Below are 23586 nucleotides of genomic sequence, written 5' to 3'. Positions count from 1 at the left end.
GGTGAAAATTTTCAAAGCAGGAAGAGAGTATGAAATGCAGCATTTTGCTTTAAAAAAACAGAGAATGCTGCAGTCCTCTCTGCATCAATACAAATATTACTTGAACAATCTTTGCTCAGCTGCTGGTTGTGCAGGTTTTCTAATAAAAATGAATCTTAGATATTAAGCAAATAAAGGTGAGGATCTTAGTTGATATTATTCTTTTCTTCCAAATGTCAGGTGATATCATTGGAGTCATATAAATGTGCTTGAGAAGCTCTTCAATAACAGCTGAGAAATGTCTCTCTGAATTCAAAGTTCATGGCCATTTACCATTGTTTAATCACGCCATTTCATGTCACACACCGTCTTCTGCTCAGACGAACATGCCCGTGTGTGCAGCTCTCTCTGCTGCATGTTAGTTGTGTTGAGTTTGTTGTGAATGGCTTAAACTTGTAAAACCTCACTATGACAGTCAGTCATGCAGAATGTGACCTGACTGATGAACATAAATAGAGAATCTAATTAATCAAAGTTATTAAAAGCGCATACACACCAATAAAAGACACACACACTGTTGACAGAGGCGTAATAAAAACAGACATAAAGCACTTCTTAGCTGAATTACAGATGTACCACGTTGAGCAAATGCCAGTTTTTTGTTGAGGAAACGTACGCAACTGAATGCAATGTCAAGAATAATACATCAGTGATTAACGCTAATATTAGCAAACTGAATCCTGGGGTGAATCCGTTAAATAAAAAATGCAAAAGATCCCAGTTATCAGCAGAAGCTCCGTGTTTAAGAGGGACTTCTTCATCTGCCGTCAGAGTTAGCACGGTTTACTGCAAATCAGGGAGAAACTGCGTCTACTTTTCAGTCTTTACCTATCCTATCCTAACCTATCTACAGCATTGAAAAATATCTTCACATAGCAAGAAACAAAGAGACATCACCAGCTGCTAATTGATAAGCCTCATATGCTTGTTTGAAAATAATAAACAATTGCAAATACTTAACAGTATTAGCAGTCTGAAGCTGTGTCTACTGCCCCCTGCTGAACAGCAAAAAATGCTCCTCCTCAGCTAATAAACTGACCCCTGAAGTATGACCAAAAAAAAAAAAAAAAAAAAGTCTCAATGCTGAAGTGGTTATGTTGTTAAGTCACTGTAACGCTTCGCAGCACCTGTCCGTAGTTATTATAAAAGAAAATACAGCATGAAGCTGTACTGCACCAACCTTCCATCGCACTCTTCGGAGACGTTAATTCGGATCCTCATACAATACGAAATCTATAGCTCCTTTGACCCACATGGTTAATGAATTTCAAAACATGACAGGAAGTAATTTAGTTTGTGTCTGTAGCGCTTACAGAACACGTTTAATTACAATCTCATCTGGAGACACCTGAGAATATGTTGGACCATCACAACAGGCCATACACACCCTTTCTTAGTGTGCGCTATTTATCTAATAAGCAACAGCCACGCTGTCTCAGCGCTCTCGTCCCACTGTCGATGGCACCACTCTCGAGGAGGATGCGGCGGAGCCATTTTGTCAGAAATTAAATAAACAGCACTTCATCATAAAATGAAAATGAATAACCTTTGAAAGCTTATTCTTCATCTATTATTTATCAAATGGGCCTCTTCAGTCCACTGACCCTGCAGTGATTATGGTCAACATGTTGCTGAACAGAGGCTGCTTGACAAAGAGTGCCTAACAAAGATTTTATTTTCATCAGCCTCAATTACATCAGAGGATCCCAGGGCGAATTTGGAAAACTAATTGTTGCACATGTCATTACCTGTCAACAATGTGAAAAAACCCTCCTGAACTTTACGCATCTGCCTAAACTCTGCATTCAATTAATAGCTCGCTGTCTGTATTACTCATGAATGACCTCCTTTTGAAGTGCTCAAGCTAAAATATGCATGTTGGCAAATTGATTAGGTGGGGTGTTGTCTGGGCTCTCTTCACAGTCGGTGATGAAGTATGGTCCATATTTAATCACATGAAGAGGACCTAACCTCTGAGTTTATTATTATTATTATTATTTGAAGGTTTGATGGACTTTATTTCATTCTCAGAAGAATAAAAAACCTAATATGGACTTGGCTGCTGTCCTGCTTCTCAAGGTATGTTCCCTTGTACTGTAGGACAGAGTTTCACCTAGTAGCTGTACACGGCAGGACCAAAGAACATGCCATTAATCTTCTTGCTACCCCAGCTGTGGAAAGTAATGCATAACTAAAAGTCCGGTAAAATGAATTAATGATTTCAACCATGAACTTTTCTCCCAAAACGCCATGAATCGTCTCCAACTGATAATGCACCACGACCCTGGAGTGTGAAATCCCTGTTGCGTTGAGAGTAGCCAGTTAATTGATTCGCAAATTATTTAAAGTTTGTGGTGCCCAGGGGAGTGCTCCACTCTAATGACAGCCCGTTTTCAAACAGTTGAAAAACTCTTCCCAGGCAAGCCAGTATAAAACTGTAACACTAAGCTAACAAGTCTAATCTGAACCCCAAGAAGAGAGATGGTGTCCAGCGTTGGGTTGTTAGACTGGGTCAGCTGAGTATGCTCTTTAAATTAGAACATATCTCATCCTAAATAGACCATTTAATTTGATTGTCCTTTATTCCGCTTTGTTTTTTCTTTAGTGGCACTTTTATCCTCTCTGGGAAAGCATACAACATGAAGGACAGGCTGTGTTTTTAATACAGGTACAAAGATACTCATTTTCATCGAGTCAGATTAAAAATGCCATTGTTTCCAGCCTCTGTCTTTTGTCCGTCAGTGTGACACTTTCAGGCATTAACACGAGGAAGAATGGGGTTTGGCTGATTCGGGCAGGGTGAAATGTTGTCTCTGTGTGAGATTTATAAGAAAAGCTGAGTATTCAAGCTCGGTGTTTTGTCGTGCTTCAGACCAAGATCAAGCAATAGCTGGCCATTCTGTGCAGAACAGGCACATCGAGCAGCACGCACACTGTACTCACCACCACTTTTTAGCTGAACTTGTTTGATCTCTGTGTTAATATCAAGGAGCCTCTAATCTCGACCCATTAGCAACCGCTGTCATTCAGACACACGGTGTCGGCCTGATTTAAATAAAATGAAATGAAGATAGTTGTTTCTGGTCCCTTGGCTTCACTCATTGCCATAAACATATGCTCTGTGCCCCGCTTCTTTCCATCTTATTTATGACTTTAATTTGTTGTGTGGGCTGCGCAAGAAATCAAATTTAATCCAATCCTCCCAGGGACCCTGTCATATAATAACATGGTAATTTCTGTGTATCCTTTTGAAAAATGAGGAAATTAATTCTTCCTGACATGTTCTAATTATTCCAGTGTGAACGGCGGATGGGCTCCCCTCCTTCCTCCCATCCCCCCAGCCCCCTAAGTGTCAGTTGCCGACGGGTGGCGAGGTGCTAATGCTGACCAGCAGCGCGTTTAATTTGAAACATGAGCAGACACCTTTCAACACACCTTCTTAATGTTGGAGTGGCTCACACAAATTAATTCACTACTCATCTGGCAGCTCTGACTGAGGTGTGTGTGTGTGTGTGTGTCTGTGCAAGCGTATATGCAGTGGGGGAGGGGGTCAATGGGACACTACTGCCATTAGTAAAGGTAACATTAGGTGTGTCTGTGTGTGTGCATGTGTGTGTACTATACAGTAGGCGTAAATGCATATATGTCAGTGTGTGTGCAGACACGTGCTGGAGCAGGTATTACCATATTTCATGTGACTGGGTGTTGAGCTGGCGTAAAACTGTCTGCTGGGATGTTGGGATTGCTTGGACAGCTTTTTCCCCCTCTTTGGATCTCCCTCCTCTCGAACCAACAGTACCTTTTCACACATCCCGCAGCTCCACTGAGAGCACTGAACGGGTTATTTAATTAGACTGTCATCAGGCAGTCTTTAGCTTATCACTTCAGTTTGCATAGGAACGCGACTGGCAGAGATGTTGTGGAGCAATGATTGTATGTGTCACATTCAAAGGTTAAAAACATAAAAGAAATAAATGTCGCAGAGCTCCAGTAATAATAATATGATTTAAAGCTGAGTTTGCTGTTCATGTTCAGTCTGAAATAGTTTATTGAAAAAAAACAACAACCCTTCACTGCCTTGTTCTGGTCTATACAGACAGTCATTGTCATGGAGAAGAAAATTAGTTAATAATTAACAAGGCTCAAATCAAAAAGTCAAATAAAAACAAACTGTATTCTGATTTTTGTAAAACTGTCTCCGTACGTCCGCAGCTCTGCATACATTCAAGTTTCTGAGAGAAGAAATGTTTCCACGCTAATTACGTACGGTATCTGAAGCGGCTGAGACAGGAGGAGAAAAAATAAACAAACAGAATTTACTGAACTTTGGAGTCTGGTTCAAACCATAGGACTGTAATTGATTTGGTGTGTGTTTGTGTGTGTGTGTTGTCTCTGGGTCGTAGAACAGAGGCCTCATAGCTGTGGCGTCATGGTCGAGGAGAAGAGAGCACGGCTTTGTGAACGGTGGGTGGGTCCCCCAATGACTCAGAGAGGGGAGAGGCGTCAACATGGCCGCCCGGCCCACAGGGATTAAAGTGCCCCCCCCTCCACACCCTGCAGGGTTAATCACTGCCATTTTGGATCCATGCAGAGGGAGCAAATGCACTCTCCATCACTGTGGAAGAACTGAGACATAAGCCACCACTTAGGCTGCCACTGCAGCAGCTCTGTGGGTAGATCTGCTTCATAAGCTTGTTTCCACTCTGCACAATAGAGTGTTTTGAGCCTCGGTTTACTTGTCTTAAGGAGGTTGGAGTTCCGGGATCAACGCAGAATCTCTGGATATTGCTGCTTCTTCTCATATGGGTCTGGTTAAGGGATACACCAAGTAACCTGGGATGTAGTTACTGGTAGGATCTGCGTAGCTAACTTCTGTGTCTCACTTTGCACCGCGCTCTACGTGAGCCTGTTAATGACTGAAGGCTGAGAGCGCCGTCTCGTGCCAAGACCCACATGGCTGCTGGCGGTGCATTAAATCAGCAGTCAATTTGACTGGAAGTTTGAAATCTGGGCTAGGTTAAGGGGATGTGCTGAAGCCGTGTTAATAGCTAGCTTGTTGTCCATATGGTACTGCTTTAATAGAGCACATTTGTTGCAGATGGTGGGAGACTTGGTTAGGCAGAGGCAGCTTTTGGCAGAGGCTCATTCTTCGAAAGGGCTGCCGTGCTGCTCAGACTGGTCCAGGCCAACTTAGTGATGTCTATCCTGCCTGCTTCCTTCTCCTTCACCAAAGAGCCTGCCCTTGAATTGTGGTCTAGCCTTAATTTAAAGACATTCTTGTTTTTTTGTGTTCGCAGAGGAGCAAATACAATGTGGCTCAGTCACTTTTTCCTGCGTTTGGTCATTTGCGCTCCAAACCGCACCTTTGCTTCCATAGGCTAAGTTCAGTTGTTTCTGACCACAATGGGACTGCAGACAGCAAGCACAGCTGAGGAAACACAAGCACACAGAGAGTGAAAGAACAAGGGTAATGGAATAAGACCAGAGATAAAGATAGAAACTGAGTATAGCCTAATCTATTTCATTTTCGCTCCTGCTGCTCAAGCCTGTGAAGGTTTCAGGTGTCAGTACAATAAACACACATTCATATAATAAAGAAGAGCACTCATCCTGTCACTGGTTATCTGTGAATTTGTTGAATTTCTGCATCAAAGTCGATGCTGTTTCTATTCCTCTTCCTTATTTCTAAACTAAGGTCTGCAGTATGTAAATGTGTGTACTAGAATTTGCTTGCATGTGCTGTAAGTTCAGAGTGGATTTGTGTTGGTAATTGTTTTAGTTGGTGCGCGCCCGCCTCAGAGTATGTGTGCTTTTTGCACTCAGAGAAGTGAGGAGACACGCTTGATCTGCTCTGCACTGTTTGACGGTTGTTTTCTCACGTTGTCACTGGCTCGGTGTGCTGTGCCGTGGTGATGGTATTATGTGCTCTGGGCCCAGCTGAGTGGAGAAAAGAGCAGAGCTGCAGCGCCCCTAGCTATGCCACTCCCGCCTCCCCAGACACCTTATTGTGAGAAAAGTCTCGGCTGAGCCCTCTGGGCCTTGTGGATCCACTGCCTCGCTAAGTGCTGGCCAGACTGAAAGGCACAGTGTCCTTGGGCCCAGCTCATTCTTTCCATTCTCTCAGAGGCTTTGTCTCATGAGCAGCGAGAGCAAGGGGAGAAAATGCCAAATTACACCCATGTCACTAAAACTTAAGGTGTTTAAGGGCTGAGATGTCATTTGCCGTTGTGTTTTGTGTTATTCGTGGTGATGTGCATGAGGGAGTGTCATAACAGTTCGGAAAAGAGTACTTTTCTTTCTGCTGGTGTTAAAAAAAAAGTCGCGATTTTCACAGCAGGCATTTTGATCTGCAGACTTAAAAGCTCTTGAATTTTCAAGTTACAAAACAGAATAAAATGACGGTGGAGTGATGAAATGCTGAAGCAAAATGACTTGTTGTAATATGTTTTGTGAGATATCCTATGCCATATTTCAGCAGCCGAGTATCTTTAGAAGGTTAGTGAGATCTGAGAGGCATTTAAGTTTGAAGCCGTGACCAACGTCCCGCTCGCAAATCAGTTTTTTGCAGTCGCTGTTTGTTTTTACCACTAGAAACGAAGCACATGGAAGTCTTAATCAATTTTCAACCAATCTTAACACAATAAGAGCGTATAATACACAGACCAATAACACAGGCTAATGGAAACCTGTTGTAAGTCATTTTTAGCCATGTGTCTCCAGTATTTTGTGGGTAAGGCTTCTGAACGACCCCTACAAGTGGTGACATCATGACCACATCCTTTTGCCTCATTGACGCTGCGAGTCCCAGCTTGGGTCCCTTGCGGCCGGGCTCCCAGAAGCCACAGCACCCTCGCCACACATGGACTGCAGCTGGACCACCGTTGCCTACTCTGAACAGACCGGGGCTGCTCTGGGATCTGTGGTTACACTGCTGGATGTACATGTATATATCTGCACACAGCCGTGGAAAAAGACTGTATGGAGATCAGTAGGCAGAGTTTATTTGATGCAAACATATCATCAGGCTCTCAGTGCAAACCGATGTTGTATGCAAATCCACTCCCTCGATGGAAAGAGGTATAATTAATGATGTCAGTTCATAAAAAGAGAGGATGGGTTCGTAGCCATATTTCTGCTTTAATTAAAGACATGCCTTATTATAGAAGGAAGATGTATGCTCTATGTGTTTTTCTTTTTCTCTTTCTCTCTTTCCCTCCTTCCTCCTTGTTCTTCTTGATTATCACTCGTTTCATAGTGAAAATGGTTCTCTGTGATTTCTCCTGCCAGAACCCCACACGCTGACATGGAGGGCTTTCTTCGTAGCAGCTTTTTACTGAGGTTAGTTTCATTTCCGTTGTTGCCATTTAGGATCACAGGTCGGGCAAGGGGTGGTAGCGGGCTAACAGGGGTTAAGCTTTCTGACACATTGTTAGCTTTAGACTTTGTCTTGTGTGTGCGTGCACATGTGTCTGTATATTTGAACAATGTCAAACATATTTGCCAAACCTGTGTGTTATGATTGTGTTCATGTAGTGTGTGGCTGACTGGCATGCTCACCCTGATAGCCTCCAGTCAGACTGAAAGCACACATCAACAACCTAAGGGACATGTAGATGAGCTGTCCCCCCCCCCCCCCCCCCCCCCTTCCTCCTTTTTCAGGGCTTAAAGGACCTGCAGATCAGGCTTTCTGTGTCTTTACACTGCATGCTTTGGTCTGACCACTCTCACCATTTGCCCTCCCTTACTAATCAGGGCTGTTGGGGTGAGGCAGTGGGCTGGCATATCTGTTCTGTGATGCACTGTTGTTTCCTGTTGTGCTCCGTGTTTGTATTCAACCTACCATAAAGATTTACATTTTTTGTCTTTACCCTTCCTGTGATTCTAATTAAAAATTTGTGCTGTCATTACACACAGAGGAAGTAAATAAGAGAGTGTATTTACCATTGGCTCCTTTCCTAGTCAACCACCTTCTCTAGGCTGCAGTGTTGCTCCCTAATTAGGGCTGGCTCATTAGAAGCCACAGCAGCAGCATCTGCCTTTCAAAGCTGCTGTCAGCCAAACTTTACTAAAGCTAATGAATCCTCTTTGATTTCTTTTTCAAAAGGTCACTTATTTGATTAAATTAACAGCATTTTTTCTCTCTCAGAACTGTTGGGGGCATTTTAAAAAGAAAGGACAATTTGATACCATTACTCACTAGTCAAAATGTCCTTCAGGAATTCAATAGGAAAATCTCTCATGCATTTAAATGTATTTTATTTATCTTCAGAATTCAAGCCTTTAAAATCCACATTTATATAACTCTGACTGTTAACTGAAACTGTTTCTTTTTATTTTATTCAACGACTTGAAAGATCCATTTTTTACTTACATATAACTTACATAAATTACATATTCATCAATACTGCTTGTATTTACTGTTTGGCGTGGCCCCACTGTATTCGGTCTGGTATATGTGCTAGAGTTAACAGGAGTTATTCAGGCATACAGCACGCACACCGCTTCTGCTCATTTCCGCTTTCTGTTTTTTTGGAGTAATGGTACAAAGTGGATAGCAGCGTTAAACTCTCAGCACCTGTCGAAACCAGTTTGGTGGATAGCTAACTGCACTAAAGATGTACTGTATGCTGCAGTGGGGCGGTCTAGTGAAGAAGTCTGGCAGAAGCATATCTCATATTCACCAGGAAACCCAATCCCACATCTACAAAAGAAAAGAGAAAAAAAAGACCTTTGACCTTGGCTGTTTCTCAACAATTCCCTTTTGTCCAATATCCTGTGAGAAAACACAGCGATTATTCCGAGTAAACACATTATTGTGCTGCTAATCCACATCCTTCTGTCAATGTCTGTTTTAATTAAAGGACAAGTGCCAGTAGAAAGATATCATGCACACTGGCTGGAGATTGGAGGCCTCAACAATCAGGCCAAGATTAAAGGCAGGCTTTGCTTCAGGGTTAGCCCTTTTGCTTGGATAAGACTTGTGTCCTGGAGTGGGCTGTGGGGTGGGGGTAGGGGTGAAAGGGGAGAAAAGGATAGAAACAGGGGTGGATGGATGTGGCAGTTAGACATTCCTCCAGTGAAGAGTCCCAGTATCTTTTCCCAAGCAACTGAATTAGGTCAAAGGGGGCTTTCTGAGCATACTTGTACATTTCTGCTCCAATGTGCAGATGTTATTGACTTTTTAGACTCTATGTTATATCTCAGTAGCACACCGGAAGGGCCTTTCATGATTGTAATGAGTCACGAGTTTTGGTTTTGAGTCATACTGTACTTAGTGATTTTTTAATAGCTGTAAAAGTGCTGCTGATGGCAGCTGATACAGGCCATGGTGAAAAATACATCACACTTTTCAAGTTGAAGCCTTTGTACTGTCTGATAAAAATAATGCCAGTCTCCCACTATTTCTAAAACTAACGCAAAAGTTCTCTCAACTACAGTCTACAATGCGCACGGTGTCTTTAATAGACAACTGTTCACACTCATGTTATTGTAAGCCTCGCAGTTTCTCTCTTTGTTGAAAAGAGGATGTTTTTCCATTTCAGATCAATTTTTCATATGTTTATGGAAGACGTTTAACAGGTTTTTGTTTGTGTAGTCAAAGAGACTGAGAAAATGAGAGTGAGAGAGAGAAAGGGGAAGGAAGAGAGACAGAATACAGAGATGGAGAGAGAGAGAGAGAGAGAGAGAGAGAGAGAGAGAGAGAGAGAGAGAGAGAGAGATGTCTTCAGTCTCTGTCTACTCCCAGTGGGCAGGACCTCCCCCTACATTTCTGCCATTATTTGATGTAATGAAAGGAGAAAGTGTGCAACATTGAGATTGTTAATTAATTTAGTCTAACAAGATGAAGATAAATGAAACCCACTGAAGGTTGACTAGGCTAAGGGGCCCACTTAGCATTTTCCTGCCCTCGAGCTCTGTCTCTCTCACTCCTTTACAATGGAGCAGAGCCAATAGGTGCAGCACCGTGTTTGTACAAACCCGCTGAGCTCTCACCCAGTAAGTTTCGATGTGGAATTTTTGACAAAATATTTCATTTTCAGCCTCTATTAATCATAATCTTCTCTCTGGGATATTTTCATTCCCAGATGGTTGGACTGCATTTGTAAAGTAGTTAGTTTTGGAGCATAGATACGGTATGCAATTATCTAATAGAGTCATCTTGATATGCTAGATAAAGCTCTGTTGGCAGACATGAGTCGTAAACTAAATAGATTTTTTTTTTTATGTATTAGGCGTTGTTAATATGTTATTCTTTTGCAGACACCTTGCAGCCATTCTATAGATAACAAACCCACCTGTTATTATCTTCTGCTGGAGATCAGTTATGTTTTTCTGATTGGAGGGAGGTTATATAAATGCCCATTCTCTTCAGAAACTATGTGGCCCTTTCACATGAGCCTGTGTGACTCCCAGCCTTTCACCATATGAATGGTTCTTCCCTAATGCGGCTTGGAGGCTATTTGAGCGGCAAAACAGACAAAAAGCAGAAAGGACATTTTTTTTTCTTTTTTGTTACAAAGCCAGACAGTTGTCTTCATCCAGAGCCCTTACAAGTAAATCAGTAGTCTATCGAGGTCCCTCCTCAGTGGACACTTTGTACAGGATCTTCAGGGCAGCACAGACCAATCATTATGGCACCCATTCTTTGCTCCCTCAGTTCTCAAGTCATCAACAATGGGTTGTTGATTGTATGGAAAACACCAGAACAATTATGTCCTCTGTTTTGGTGTCAGGGCAGCATTTTAAAGCGCAATCCTCGATAATGGCTTCATTATTATTATTCTTAGAGCAGGCCTCCGCAGAAAAAAGTAGCTGCTTGCAGTACGTCATTATTTGGTGAATTTCGATTAGCTCATCATGTTGTCTCCTGGCAAACAGAATCATGGCTGATTAAAAGTGAGCGAGTGCTCTTGCCTAAGACTTAAAAGGTAGCCCTCGATAGACTGTTAATATGAAAAAAGTTGTTAAAAAAAAGGAGGATTAGAGCTGTTACCCTGGTAACTCCAACTTCCATCTGCGAGGGAACAATGAACTTGTGTTCCTCCACCACCTATGCTTGAAAAAACAGAAAGCGAGGAAGTGAGTGTTCTGAAAGGACAAGACCCTTTTTAACAAAGTGGGATCCAGGCCTAATGGGCTCTTTGGTGCGAGTTGTTAGGCGAGATCACTGGGGGATAGAGGAGCAGGAAGGTCAACGTGTAATCCTAGGACAGCGAAGGTCGTCTGAGGTTTTTACAATAGCAGGTTGTTTCCTGAAACCGTTTGTCTGCCCAAGAAACAAAACCTCAAGTTTGTCCATTTGAAAGGTCTTTAAAGAAAACAAGATTGACAGGAAAGGCTGCTAGTAACGTGCCCCACAGCCAAAATGTACACATTCCCTCAGCTGATTAAATAAACACAACCAAGATGCCAAAGAGTTGGACCAATTAGACAGAGCTGTCAGAAGCTGTTGGAATTGTCTCTTGCATCTCTTTTACTGATACAGCCAATTCCTCATCGGTTCCTGGCATCTCAGCTCAGCTGGAAACAACATGGACTCTTACACAAATCTTAAAAACACGCTAATATTGCACTCTTGACTTGCACTTACCACCGTAACCGCATATTTCAGCTTCTTTTCGATTTCTCATTGCCATTAAACACTCCATGATGTTATTTTAGTTAAAGAGCTGAAAATGTTGAGGAGCGAAGTGGTGACGGAAAGGCTGGTTGTTGTGAGTAATGCATTTCTATAACGTTCTTTAGATTTCAATCAGCATTAAACCAAATTTCTTTGGCATTACAAAAAAAATGTTTGATGGGCTTGTAGTTAAGAGCTGCTAAAGAGCTGCTACTCTGAAAAGGAATGCTCTAAAACACTGCTGAGTTATAATGATCCATGACTATGGAGGAACACTATGTGTTTCTCTTTGAGTTTTATGTCCCTTATTACAGCTGCAATACGTCTGCTCACATTAAGCTAATTTATGGCTGAGGCCAGCGTAACAGCAGTACAGGTTAATGAATTTGGCATTACTAATTAAATGTTATTGAGGGATGAATATGAATCCTGTGGCCGGGGAGGGACGGTAGTGAAAGGGGAGGGTAGGAGAATGAGACAGAGGACTTTTCTGCAGTTCTTCCTTCGGATTGCATTCACTTTGAGTAAAACCTGAGAAGCGAATGTGAAGACGACTCCGCCTTTGAGGTGAAATGGAGGACAGGTTTGTTTCAGTGCAATGCCCTTTCCCAATACTTCCTTTGATTAGATGCATCTGAAAAGAAAATTGTTTACATGATTGTGTGTAACGCCACAGAATGTGTTTGGCAAAATAAGACACTAATGCTCCAACATGAAAGGAAAGAATACCCCCGAAACCAAAGGCAGACTACGACCTTTCCTGTATTTGCATTTCTGTATTTTGCTGTGATGTAGGAGGGTGAAAGGATAAATGAACAGCTAACTTGTTGAGACACTCTCCTGTAAGCCGAGGACTATTCTGTTCAATGCAGTGCAGAACATGTCCTTTTTCACACAACTGCTGCAAAGCAATTACTTCAGTCTCCTCTTGAAAACGGAACCTTAAATGCCACTAAGCACTGTCTAAAGCAAAGAGGGATGATGATGGTGACAGTGTGGATCATTGGGCTACACTCTCCAAGACTCGGCTATAGGTGTGTTGAGGAGAAAAACATATAGAGTATGAATATACATGCATATATACATTTATGTTTTTCGTAGGAGTTACTAATGGAATCTAACCACGACAGTAACTGCATGCACAGTAAGGGTTAACTCCACAGCCTTTTACAATAATGACAACACATGTGAAATGATAAGTGATCAGTGGACTGTCAGCTATGTGGTTCGTTTTATGAGTCACTGAGCACTTTTGATATGTGCAAAAACTGAAATATTTAAGATCTATTTATGTATTTTTTCCTGAATGTTCCACACAGCTTCCTGGCAGGCTGTTCAAAGCTCCTCCAATTCCAGCAAGTTTTACCTCCTAACTGGATTACGGAGACATTTTTCAGAGCTTGTTATAATATTGCCGTGAAGCACCCCTATTTTTTCATGTGTGTATTGTTAGAGGCTTGTGTACTACATGCACAGTTTAAATCTTATTTTTCCTGCCACTCTTTCTCTCTCACTAGCGCCTCTGCACTCCATGTCTGACATACTCTCCCTGAGAGCTAAGCCTTTCAATTTAGATTTCAATTATCATGTTAGTTTTGTGATTAGACTTTAGTCCTCCAGGAATCAGACCTCTCTGCTCCTCTCTATTCCACTCTATTCCACTTCCCCTGCAATCACATCCCATCTGATGAATTGCGCATATAATTATGGAAGTTATTGAATATGCAGATCACTGTTGACTCTTGGTGTGCAGTTCATAATGCATCAACTCTAACTGTATCAAACAAGGGTCTCTGATAAAGACCCACTCTGATAACGCGAGAGGGCCAATGTATGCTATTAGTCAGAGATAAGATACCACAAAGGCTGAGACTCAATTAAAAACAGAGCCACGCCATGATCTGTGTGACTCTGTGTGTGCGCCCCTGCACAGCATTCAGGCCAGTGTAGGAACTTGGCACTGGGCACCGCTCAGCTCCAGCAGCACAGCGCAGACCCGTCTGAGAGGCCAGCCAGCCAGTGCACAAGGTGTTTATGAATCAACCAACATGAGGTATTTCCCCCATGTTACAGTATGTTGCTACCATCGTCTTACACCCCGTCCCATGATGCAATCCCTTAGAGCTTTTCGAGAGACGGGAGTGAAGCACTTTACAGGCACACCCACAGGAGGGGGTTGTGGGAAATTTTGAAACTTTTGATAGCTTTTAGAGAGCTTTCTTAAAACCTGGCTCGCAAGCGAAGAGAAAAAAGGTCTCTCATGCTGTAATTTTTTTTTTGCATTTTGCATTTTGCTGTCAAAATACTGGGGATTTGTTACTTGCTCTTCAACAGGTCCAAAACCAATACTCATTTTTTTCCACATAAAGCTTGTCTTAGAGTGTTTCTCAGCTAAAGTTTCACACACAATTGAGAATACAGGGAAACGGAAGAAACTGGGTCTTGTATTTTTAGCCTGAGCTGTAGTGATGTAGCTGCCATTTATAGCTGATATGCCAGGCTGATGCTGGACCGCTGCCCTGCTGACACCAGAAAGGAGGGTTTATAGACTGCATGAACTCTGCACAACACCATCTCCAATACACAGACATGCTAACACAATCAGTAAAACCGCTTTTGGTTGCTTTTCAAAATCTTTCAGTATCTGTTATACACAGCACACATAATAATGTTTGATTTACCGATAACAATCATCATTAAAGTAAACTACATTTGACTGTGACCTGCATAATTGATGAAGAAATAGTACAGGCCTTTTCTCTATAATGACAAGACCAGTTCATCATACCTGCTACCTGACACCACTTCTTGGTAAGCCTGGAGTCAATGTTATTAATCTAGACATACATTTTCCTCACTATATTTAATTTATTCATAAGAAGCAAATTTTTGTAATTTCTGCTTTAAAAGTATTCATAGCCATTGAACTGAAAATCCTTAAATCAGCTTTAAACAGTGTTAAAAGAAAGGCAGCAACGATCTGGTATGTTGTGAAACATGATTACTCTACACAGCCTGTGGCCACAATGGCAGGTACTAGAAAGCATGGCTGATGCTGGATCTTTTTCACTGTCATGCCTGTCTGTCGTAATTAAGACTTCGCACTGGCTCCTCGCACATGGCGTTTTACCCAGACTCATATATTATAGGTTAATAGGATTGAACATGTTTACACCAGCTGTTAGCTTAACAGGAGGTCAAAAAAGGTGACTTAAACTTTGTAAAGGGGCTTACACAGCAGCTCAAATAGCTTTAGTGGCTAACGGGTCTATACTCTTAACAGAAAATACACAAGTTATGGACTGCGCTTGCGTTCAATGTTAAATGCCTTGGTGGTCTGTAAAGTAAAAAAAAACCTAAAGGGCATGGTTTACCTAAGTGGCCAATGGGATTTGACTGCCCTTTACTGTAAAGAGTGTGTTGCAAGTGCAACGACCTTTGTCAAGTTCCAGCTATTGTTTGCAGATTGGTTACACACTCTGCAGGCTGTGAAAGACACATCTGCTATCCTCAGCTCAGTGGAGAGCAGACAGACAGTCAGGGTTGAGGGTTAGGTGTGTGTGTGTGTGTGTGTGTGTGTGTGTGTGTGTGTGTGTGTGTGTGTGTGTGTGTTTGTGTGTGTGTGTGTGTGGGTAGGTGGGACCCTCAGATACCCTGTCGTACAGCTCAGCTACAGTCCTCTTATCAAATATTTGTCTGGCCTTCACTCCCTATTTACCTTCCATTCTGTTTACTTTGTTTATTGAAATCTATCTCAGGCAGATTGATAAAGCTTCCAGTAAGTTGTTTTCAGATTTTTTTTTTTTTTTTTTTGCATAACATTCACGTGTGCATATACATCTATTACTTTAAATCTAAGTTCACAGATTTGACACTGATGTGGATATTCTCCCCATTATTGAAAAGCCACTGCAGGAATAGTTGTTTGACAGCAGAGGAGTATAAAATCAGGTCAGCTGTACAGAAAACTCCCTTAAGCCTTTAACATCAAATATAAAACCATATTTGTTTAACATCTTTTGATTGATTCCCTGATTGAGATTCAAAGAGTGGTCATAAATTTCAGGACAAAGGGTCTCTTTGTGTGAATGGGGCCCCAGCTGAAATGGAGGAGTAGTTTGAGATTACCAGATTATTTCCTACTAGCCCAGTGAGTGAGGCGAGGCGAGCCGCAGCCCTGCACCGTGCTGTGCTGAGGCTGAGCATAATGAGTGTGGTGGCAGGGAACCACAACAGAGCCGGGGCAGAGGCTGCCTGGGAACCAGAGGCCCATGGCCCACAGCCAAACACACACACAAATCCAGCCGCACACTTGTGGCTTTTTAAGAAAGCAATTTAGTTAATGATTTCATTTTGAAGCACTGTCAGGATGCATGTGTCCTCTTAGCGAGCCAGCGAAAGAATAAAGGAGAAACTAACACGGAGGAAAAGGTATCAGTAAACACAAGCTTCCCCGACGACCACAGAGAAAAAATAACATGTAGCGGAGCATAATGTGGCATTTGTTGTGAGCACAGCGCAAACATCACTTGGGTAACAGATTGTGGTAGGTGTATCTCTCATTTCTTTTTCCTGCATCGCTCGGGACAAATGCAAAAAAGAGCTGAAGCACAGTATGAGCGGTCAGGCACATGGACAGCAGCAGGCTGTTGAGGCATTTTGAGTTTTAGTCAGCGTCTAATCCACTACAGTGCCTGCTTCCCCAGAGTGGAAATACAGCACATTTTTCTGTTCAACCATGTCTGTCAGCTCTCTGATTTTATTAGGGCTATGTTTCACATTCATTTACTCAGGTTTGCTCAGTGCCAGCCCATGAATGAAACCGTCTTAGCATTGCTAAAACAGCAGCTTGTACATGTCTTCTGTGAACTAAATTTTTAGGCAATTACTCAGATCAGTGGCTGGGGTCTCTGGTTTTGCTCTCCAGGTCTCATTTTTCTCTAGCCTCTCTCTTTTTTTTTTGTATCAGCTGTCAATCACTCCTGGTAACTTTTAACCACCTCCAAACAGAGCTGGCACCATTCATTTAGTCCTTCACTTTTTCCCTGCTTCTTCCTGTCCAACCTGTCAGAATGACACACACTGTTGACCATGCTTTCTATTCAGCACTGGCAAATTAATTGGTTTCAGTGGTTTAAATCAGCAATCAATGTCAGTTTCCCAACATAATAAGCCTTAATCATAAATCTTTGAGGTGTGGCTTGCCTGACCCCTATTCATCATGGCTCTGGTAGATGGCCTCATCTGGGTGGAGCAAATGAACTACCCCTGTTTTGATTTTCCGATTGACGTGTCACATGAAACATGGCTACTCTCTCCCTTCCTCTGTTCAATCCCGGCCCTTCTTCTCACAGTCCTAAAAAAAAAAAAAGAAAAAAAAACATAGAAGGACCCAAAGACAAAAAGGGAAAAGAGTCCAGTTGTCACAAGGGGAGAGACGTTTGTGTGCCCTCCCTTGTGTGAGCGTTCTCAATGAATACCATTAATTTATTCAGAAAGAGAAAAAGAACAGCAGAAACAAAAAAAAAAAGCTAAAGAATTTGAGTTGGGTCTAACTGTAGCTAATGAGCTGTTGTCCCCCTCCCCCTCAGCCCCTTGAACAACAATAGAGCAGCTTCATGACAACCGAGTTCGAAGGTAATTTCCAATTTTTTTTCCCCTTAGCTACAGAACACAGTTTATGAGATGAGAATGAAAGCGAAGAAATTTGTTTTCCTTTTCTGTAGACATTACTTGTTCACCAATTTGGTGACCAGGAAAACAAGAGAGGAACGAGGATAGTGCTGGAGAAAGTGGGCCGCTGTGTGCCAACATTCCAGATGTCAAAACTAACGGCAGTTGTACCAACCCGAGTTCTGCTGGGCAATGAAGTTGCCAATGATGACCTCATGATGGCAAAAAACTGAGCCCCCCCAACCATTCACGGTCACCAATGTTCATGCTTTTCCATCAGCCTGCAAAATTTCTCCTTCATAATTAGCCATTGTCCGTGAGTTTTGGGCCAAAACGCTAAGATTGTGGTCCTTTTGAAATGTTTTTGCTAACAGGCCTTGCTTTCTTCTTTTTAAGTTCCCCTCCCTTTTGAGACTTCTATGCTCCCTATAGACTTATTGTGCATCTCTTTGGTGACTTGGGATGCATCCCTTCACTTCTGTTTGGCACCCCCCAGCCAGCTCCTCAGCTCACTTTTCTGGCAACTGTGAGAGATGTTACACTCGATTTGTTGAAGTGCAGCCATTTGCTGCAAACTCTCCAGAGCACAGAAGAAGTTATCTTTATAAATGACAGAATGGACCTGGCCTGAATAGCGCTTTGTTTACTGTTTAACAAAAAGGGGGCCCCACTCTATATTTCATCTGTCACCGTTGCTTTTCTTTCCTTCAACAATGCTCGATTGTTTCCATGAAAATTTCAGGTTCCATGAACAGGAGAATTCTGCATTATTATGTTCCTGCCAAATTCCGATCTCTGTTTTCCTTCTCCTGCTCACAAAGGGCTCATAACTTACTGTCAACTATGAGGCAAGCCACAAAGCTCCACTGTTGCTCAGCAAATAGGGTTGTGTTGGTTGATGGCTTGACTCACTGTGAGGTTTGCTTAAGTGCAGCAGCAGCAACAGGAGGCTCTTTGGGAACTTCATTCCCCAGCAGGCCCAGAGAAAAAGAGGAAGTAACAGAGAGAAAAAGGGGTATAACAACGAGAAGCTTTTCTTGTCTCAGTATCCCCCCCCCCCCCCCTAGACAGGGAAACAGTTTGACTGGTGAAGGAGGCAGCTGAAGTTGTCGTCCTGCAACTACTAGTGTTTTCTGGTGTGTGTGCTTCTGTAAGTGTTTGACTCACAACATTCAGCGAGCCCCTCTTCTAGTGGATAATTTCTGCTAAAGAATGATGCGAGTCCAGGAAAAAAAAAAAAAAAAAAGGCCAGTGGTGAATTTTTTTGGACGGCCATCCTTCATTTGTGAAAGCATACGCATGAGTGAACTTGTGTGTGTGTCCTGGGGAACTGAGAGGCTGTTATGCCATCCAGCTCTGAGCTTGTGTCCTGGGATCAGGAAAAGGGCCAATGGCACGGGGGACTGAAGGAGAGGGAGGAGGAGGAGGGGGCAACGAGGGATTCAGTGTGTGAGTGCTCATCGACCCTTCCTGAGTAGACAGACAGGGACACTTAAGCACTCTCACACCTGCATCTGCCTTTGCCTTGCGTGGGGGGCAAGGACACCAACCATGCTGTCATGGCAGCTGCACAAGTGTTTAAAGTGAGATACAAGGCAGTTCCTCTAGCAGCATATCATTGCAAATAATTTGCCCTGCAAAGTAATTATCAATGCTCTGCTCAATATGTAAAGTGTGCACTTCAGGTGGCTTGCTTAATTTGCTCTGGGTGGCTATCATTTGAGTGTGGATTTTAGCTGTGGTAACTGTGGCAGTTTCTAATAGAGACAGCATCAGGAGAGAGTGTGAAGTGAGGATGAAGTGCCGTCGTAATTGAGTTGACTTTTTGCAAGGGAAGGTCAACAATAATGGAGGAACAATTTAAACAAATTCATTTAGGCAACTCTCCAGTCGCTGTACAGTAGGTTACCTTGTTGGAAAATCTGTATTTTCCCAACCATTTACTATATTTTAATATCATTATCTGTAATTACTTTGTCGGCTGAGGTTTAAGAGATTTAAATCAATTTGTGTACCACCTACTCAACATGATGGTAAAAAACGGGAGAGAAATAGTTTGAGCAATCTCTTTTCCGTTTTTAAATCTAAATTATACAATAGACAAACGTGTATGCAAAATGCACATGCATGCACACTCTGTGTCTAAGACTGCCTGCCTGCGTGTGTGTGTGTGCGTAAAAAGAGACTAACTGTGTGCAGTATACCGCCCGTGTTACGAGTTGATTATGTATCCAGAAACCTGGCTGCTGCACAGCATGGCACAATCACAATGGAGGGTGATAATTTAATTGTGCTAAACGGTGGATTCCGTGTCAATGCTCCTCCAGCTGGGAGCTGTCAGGTAGTAATATCTCATTATGGCAGGTGAAGAACCCAGAGGAACCCTACCACGACACCTGTTAGAACAGGAGGAACCCCTGAAGGGAAACACACAGATGATTTTCCTCTCTCTGACTTTCTCTCTCTCTCTCTCTCACACACACACACACACACACACACACACACACATACATACCGTCTCTCTTTCTCTCTCTCTCTCTCTCTCTCTCACACACACACACACACACACACACACACACACACACACACACACACACACACACACACACACACACACACACACACACACGTCTTAAAGCCCCCAAACTATTTTCTTTATCTCCTTCACTTTAAAAGATTACTACTGATCATACAAATTATTTTCAAGGTTATGACCATAGTTATGATATTTATGTAATTAAATTCACAATTTAAATCTGAATGTTTTTTGTTTTTTTAATCTACAAGTGCACACGTTTAAGAGCTCCTTCAGTACAATACAGTGACAAAGTGAGAGAACACAACAGTCTTAGCATCTTTGTTAATCGGCTCTATTAAAAATCTCATGCAGACACTCATACAGTACGCTATGTGTTCTTTTTATATGCTTGAAGACAGATGGCAAATTTAAACACATAAATATACCTTTTAATTATATGGATAAACACATTCTGTCTGAGTTATAATTGTTTCTTTACTGAATTTAACTGTAAATTTGTCTGTGTGCATGCATGCTGTGCACAAATACACACCGTTATTCAAGGAAAGTTAAAGCCTTTTATCTGCCTGCTCTCCTATCTCATTTCATAAAAAAAAAGTCTTTTCTTTTTAATAATTTATTTGATTTTCTCTCCTTTTGTGTGCTGATAGCACATGAAGGAAGAGGGTGTAATATTCTCCCCTGCTGGGACTTGTTGGGAAAACTTTAAGGTGCAAGACATCAGTAGTGAGGCAGACAAGAGGGCTCGCAGGGCGCGTTAGGATGGTGTGGAGTTACTTGTCACCATTGTCTATAAAAGGTAAATAGTGTGACAGAGCAGATACAGCGGGTGAAAGTCAGTCGGACCCTTTTACGATGAAAGAGGAAATGGGATAGCTGAGGACACATGGCCCCGCGGTCACAAGACCCCTAAGATGAGCAGCGCACAACACTCCTCTAATACTCACCAATTAAGCAGAGGTTGTTTTGCACGCTGATGAAACATTATCGCAGGGAACAATTCATGACTCAAAGCATTCCAGGCCATATGAGCCCGCGGCTGGAGAACTTAAGTCCTAATCCTTCAAATGTGCGCAATATTGTCAGCTATATATAGACCAGTTCTCTTTTCTAACTGACCGTCCTTAGTGTCTGTCTCGAGTCTTCAAAGTCACTGGGGCTTTGTCTTTGAGAAAGTAGGCAGGAAGGCAGCGCTTCATGTACTTATTGATTACTCTGGTGTGTCAGTTGTCCATTGTTGTTGTGTAATAAAGCATGAGGGAGGGTAGCCTGTCAAGGATTTATGAGCTACCTCTTCAGTTTGCCAAATTTTCACTGTTTTTTATGTTAAAGCACAGTTTGGGCTTATTTTCCAGAGAAGCAGATTCAATTATTAATGTGAGTAAAGTTAGTTCAACAGTACCAGAATACACAGCAGTTGTACAAACAGGGCTGTTTTGCTGATTTTATTTTTTCGAGCACAGACACCACGGCTGTAAACAGTGTAGAAAATATGATCAAATGCTACATGCATCGTGAGTACCCGCATTCAGCTGAATTCTGTGCCTTATTTTGCTCCTCATCAAATATCTTTGTTGTATCTATGCTGATCTATTGCACACAAACCCCTTTAGATCTCAGCGTTGTGTGATCCCCGCTCCAAATATGAGGAATAAAAATACCGTATGGTTGCCCTTGGATATTTTCAGAGAATTACTGCTGCACTTTCCCTTTTTCCCTTTCAATAATATGAGGTAGTATTGTATAGGGCTTGTCGAAGGTGGGGGTGGGGCAGAGGGGGTTCTCTGCACTCTTAAGCTGCCTGAGCGCAGCCCTCCCAGCACTGCTAATAAATTATTAACTCCTGCTGACAAATACTGTTATGGAGCCTGCCGCAGATCTGTTGCATTCTTTAACAAGATTGCTGTAGACACATGTTACAGGAGGATGGAGTCTCCATCTCTCTCTCTCTCTCTCTCTCTCTCTCTCTCTCTCTCTCTCTCTCTCTCTCTCTCTCTCTCTCTCTCCCCTTCTCTCGCTCACGCCTCAGCAGTTTGACTGATGGCTGGAGACTAAAGTAAAAGTGCCTGAGAGACTGAATATTTTAGTGGTAAAATAATACCACTTGATTTACTGTGTAATACAAAAGCAGTGCTTTGTTTCACTCTCACACTCCATTGAGGACAAGGCGCTTGTTGCGCTCCAGGCTTGGGCTTTTTGGGCGCATGAATAAAAAATACATCAGGATCTATGTGCCCAACAGACACACACACACACACACACACACACACACACACACACACACGCACACACACACACACACACACACACACACACACTTCTAACCCTCCAACCTCATTACTGCCCCTTCTACTTATCATTACATGCGTGCTCTGAACTTTGCTCTGACTTTTGATTTTCAATTAACAGTACCCAATTGTGACATCCCTTACTATTTGATATAATTACAGGAAACAATTTAATGGCTGAGTCCCACTTAAGACACAGCCGACAACACATCCAGGCACAGAAGCTAAAAGACAGAAGGGGACACAGACAGGCAGGCATGCGTCTCACACCCCCGCCCTGCCATCTACCTGACTTACTGGGTTTGTTTGTACAGCTGCTGAGACACATGAGATTAACTAAGACTACCATTGTTTAGGTCCCCCTTTGCTGCCCATGTTGATCTGTCACTATGTGCCTGTGTGTGTGAGAGAATGAGAGTCGGACAAAGTGTGGTAATGCACAGAGATTTGGATATACCGATGCACGTTTCTGAATGATAGTTCAGTACAGAATCATGTCTGATCTGCTTCGGCATTAGTTCTCTCAGACCTCTCAGGTCTTCTGGGGTTGGTCTGCTAACTGTTTTCCAGTTTTAAAAGAAAACATGCTGACACGGCCTTTAATATCTCTGTGCTATTTATCCAGAATAAATGTCGAAAAGATCTGAGGTCTGCTCCAAATACAAACAAGACCAAAAACATTTCTGCTATTTATTATGAAACTGCGACTGCACTCTAACTTTTGCACAGTAACCGTCTTTTAATATATTTCCATATTTTATTGATTTCATTTTATGCTTTATCCCACAATTGGTTGTATTTTCCTTCTTATCTTTAAATGCTGCTTTATGCCCTTTATGAAGGCATAAGGGCACTTTGCCTTTGTTTTTGAGAGATAATAACAATTCGACAGAGTGTGGACATGGACAATGCGCTTCATTTGACGGACTTCCTTGAGGAAGACCAAGAACTATCAGACCCAAAAACCTTGGTCATAAAAGCCTGTCTTAAATGGAACATATCCTTCCCTATCTCTTGGCGCCCGACTCTCAGAAGAAAGTGCAAGGACGGCATTGCACCAGAGCCTGCCTCAACCTTGAGAGCCCCCACCTCCTCTCTCCAACAACCCCACCACGGCAAGCGGAGGGAGGAAACTAAAGTGCTGTCACACTGACCCCTGTGGATAGAGCAAGAGAACGGGGCAGATGGTGATCAGTGATCAAATGTACTACAAGGCGTACCCTGAGAATTTTGTCACATACAAACACAAGAGCCATACCTTCACACCCCCAGTGTGTCCCTCCTCTTCCTCTCCTGCACAGAGGAAGAACATATGTCCATCCTCTAGAGAAGACTAACTAGTCATTCCAGTCTTAATGGTCAATGTCCTGGAGTTGAGAAAAATAAGCAGAACAACAGCTTGGGGAAAAGCAGATTAGTAGTTAAAT

At 42.5% G+C, this 23586-nt stretch overlaps 1 protein-coding gene across 7 annotated transcripts in view; it reads left to right on the top strand.

Moving 5' to 3' along the window:
• The window catches only part of sox6 (SRY-box transcription factor 6), a 130679-nt gene that overhangs the window by 21249 nt on the left and 85844 nt on the right, over positions 1 to 23586 (top strand). For 5 of the 7 annotated variants that reach the window (XM_076729064.1, XM_076729039.1, XM_076729056.1 and 2 more), the window contains exon 3: positions 7327 to 7377. The exons of the other annotated variants lie outside the window; for them this stretch is intronic. In XM_076729064.1, the coding sequence (XP_076585179.1) occupies positions 7343 to 7377 (35 nt within the window). In that variant the 5' untranslated portion in view covers positions 7327 to 7342. The remainder of the gene's footprint in view (positions 1 to 7326; positions 7378 to 23586) is intronic. 7 annotated transcript variants of the gene reach the window in all.

The sequence above is a fragment of the Chaetodon auriga genome, chromosome 1 (assembly GCF_051107435.1).
Source record: "Chaetodon auriga isolate fChaAug3 chromosome 1, fChaAug3.hap1, whole genome shotgun sequence".
Classification (NCBI taxonomy): domain Eukaryota; kingdom Metazoa; phylum Chordata; class Actinopteri; order Chaetodontiformes; family Chaetodontidae; genus Chaetodon; species Chaetodon auriga.
The sequence above is the reverse complement of the archived record's forward strand: the minus strand, read 5'-3'. Positions and strand labels throughout refer to the sequence as shown.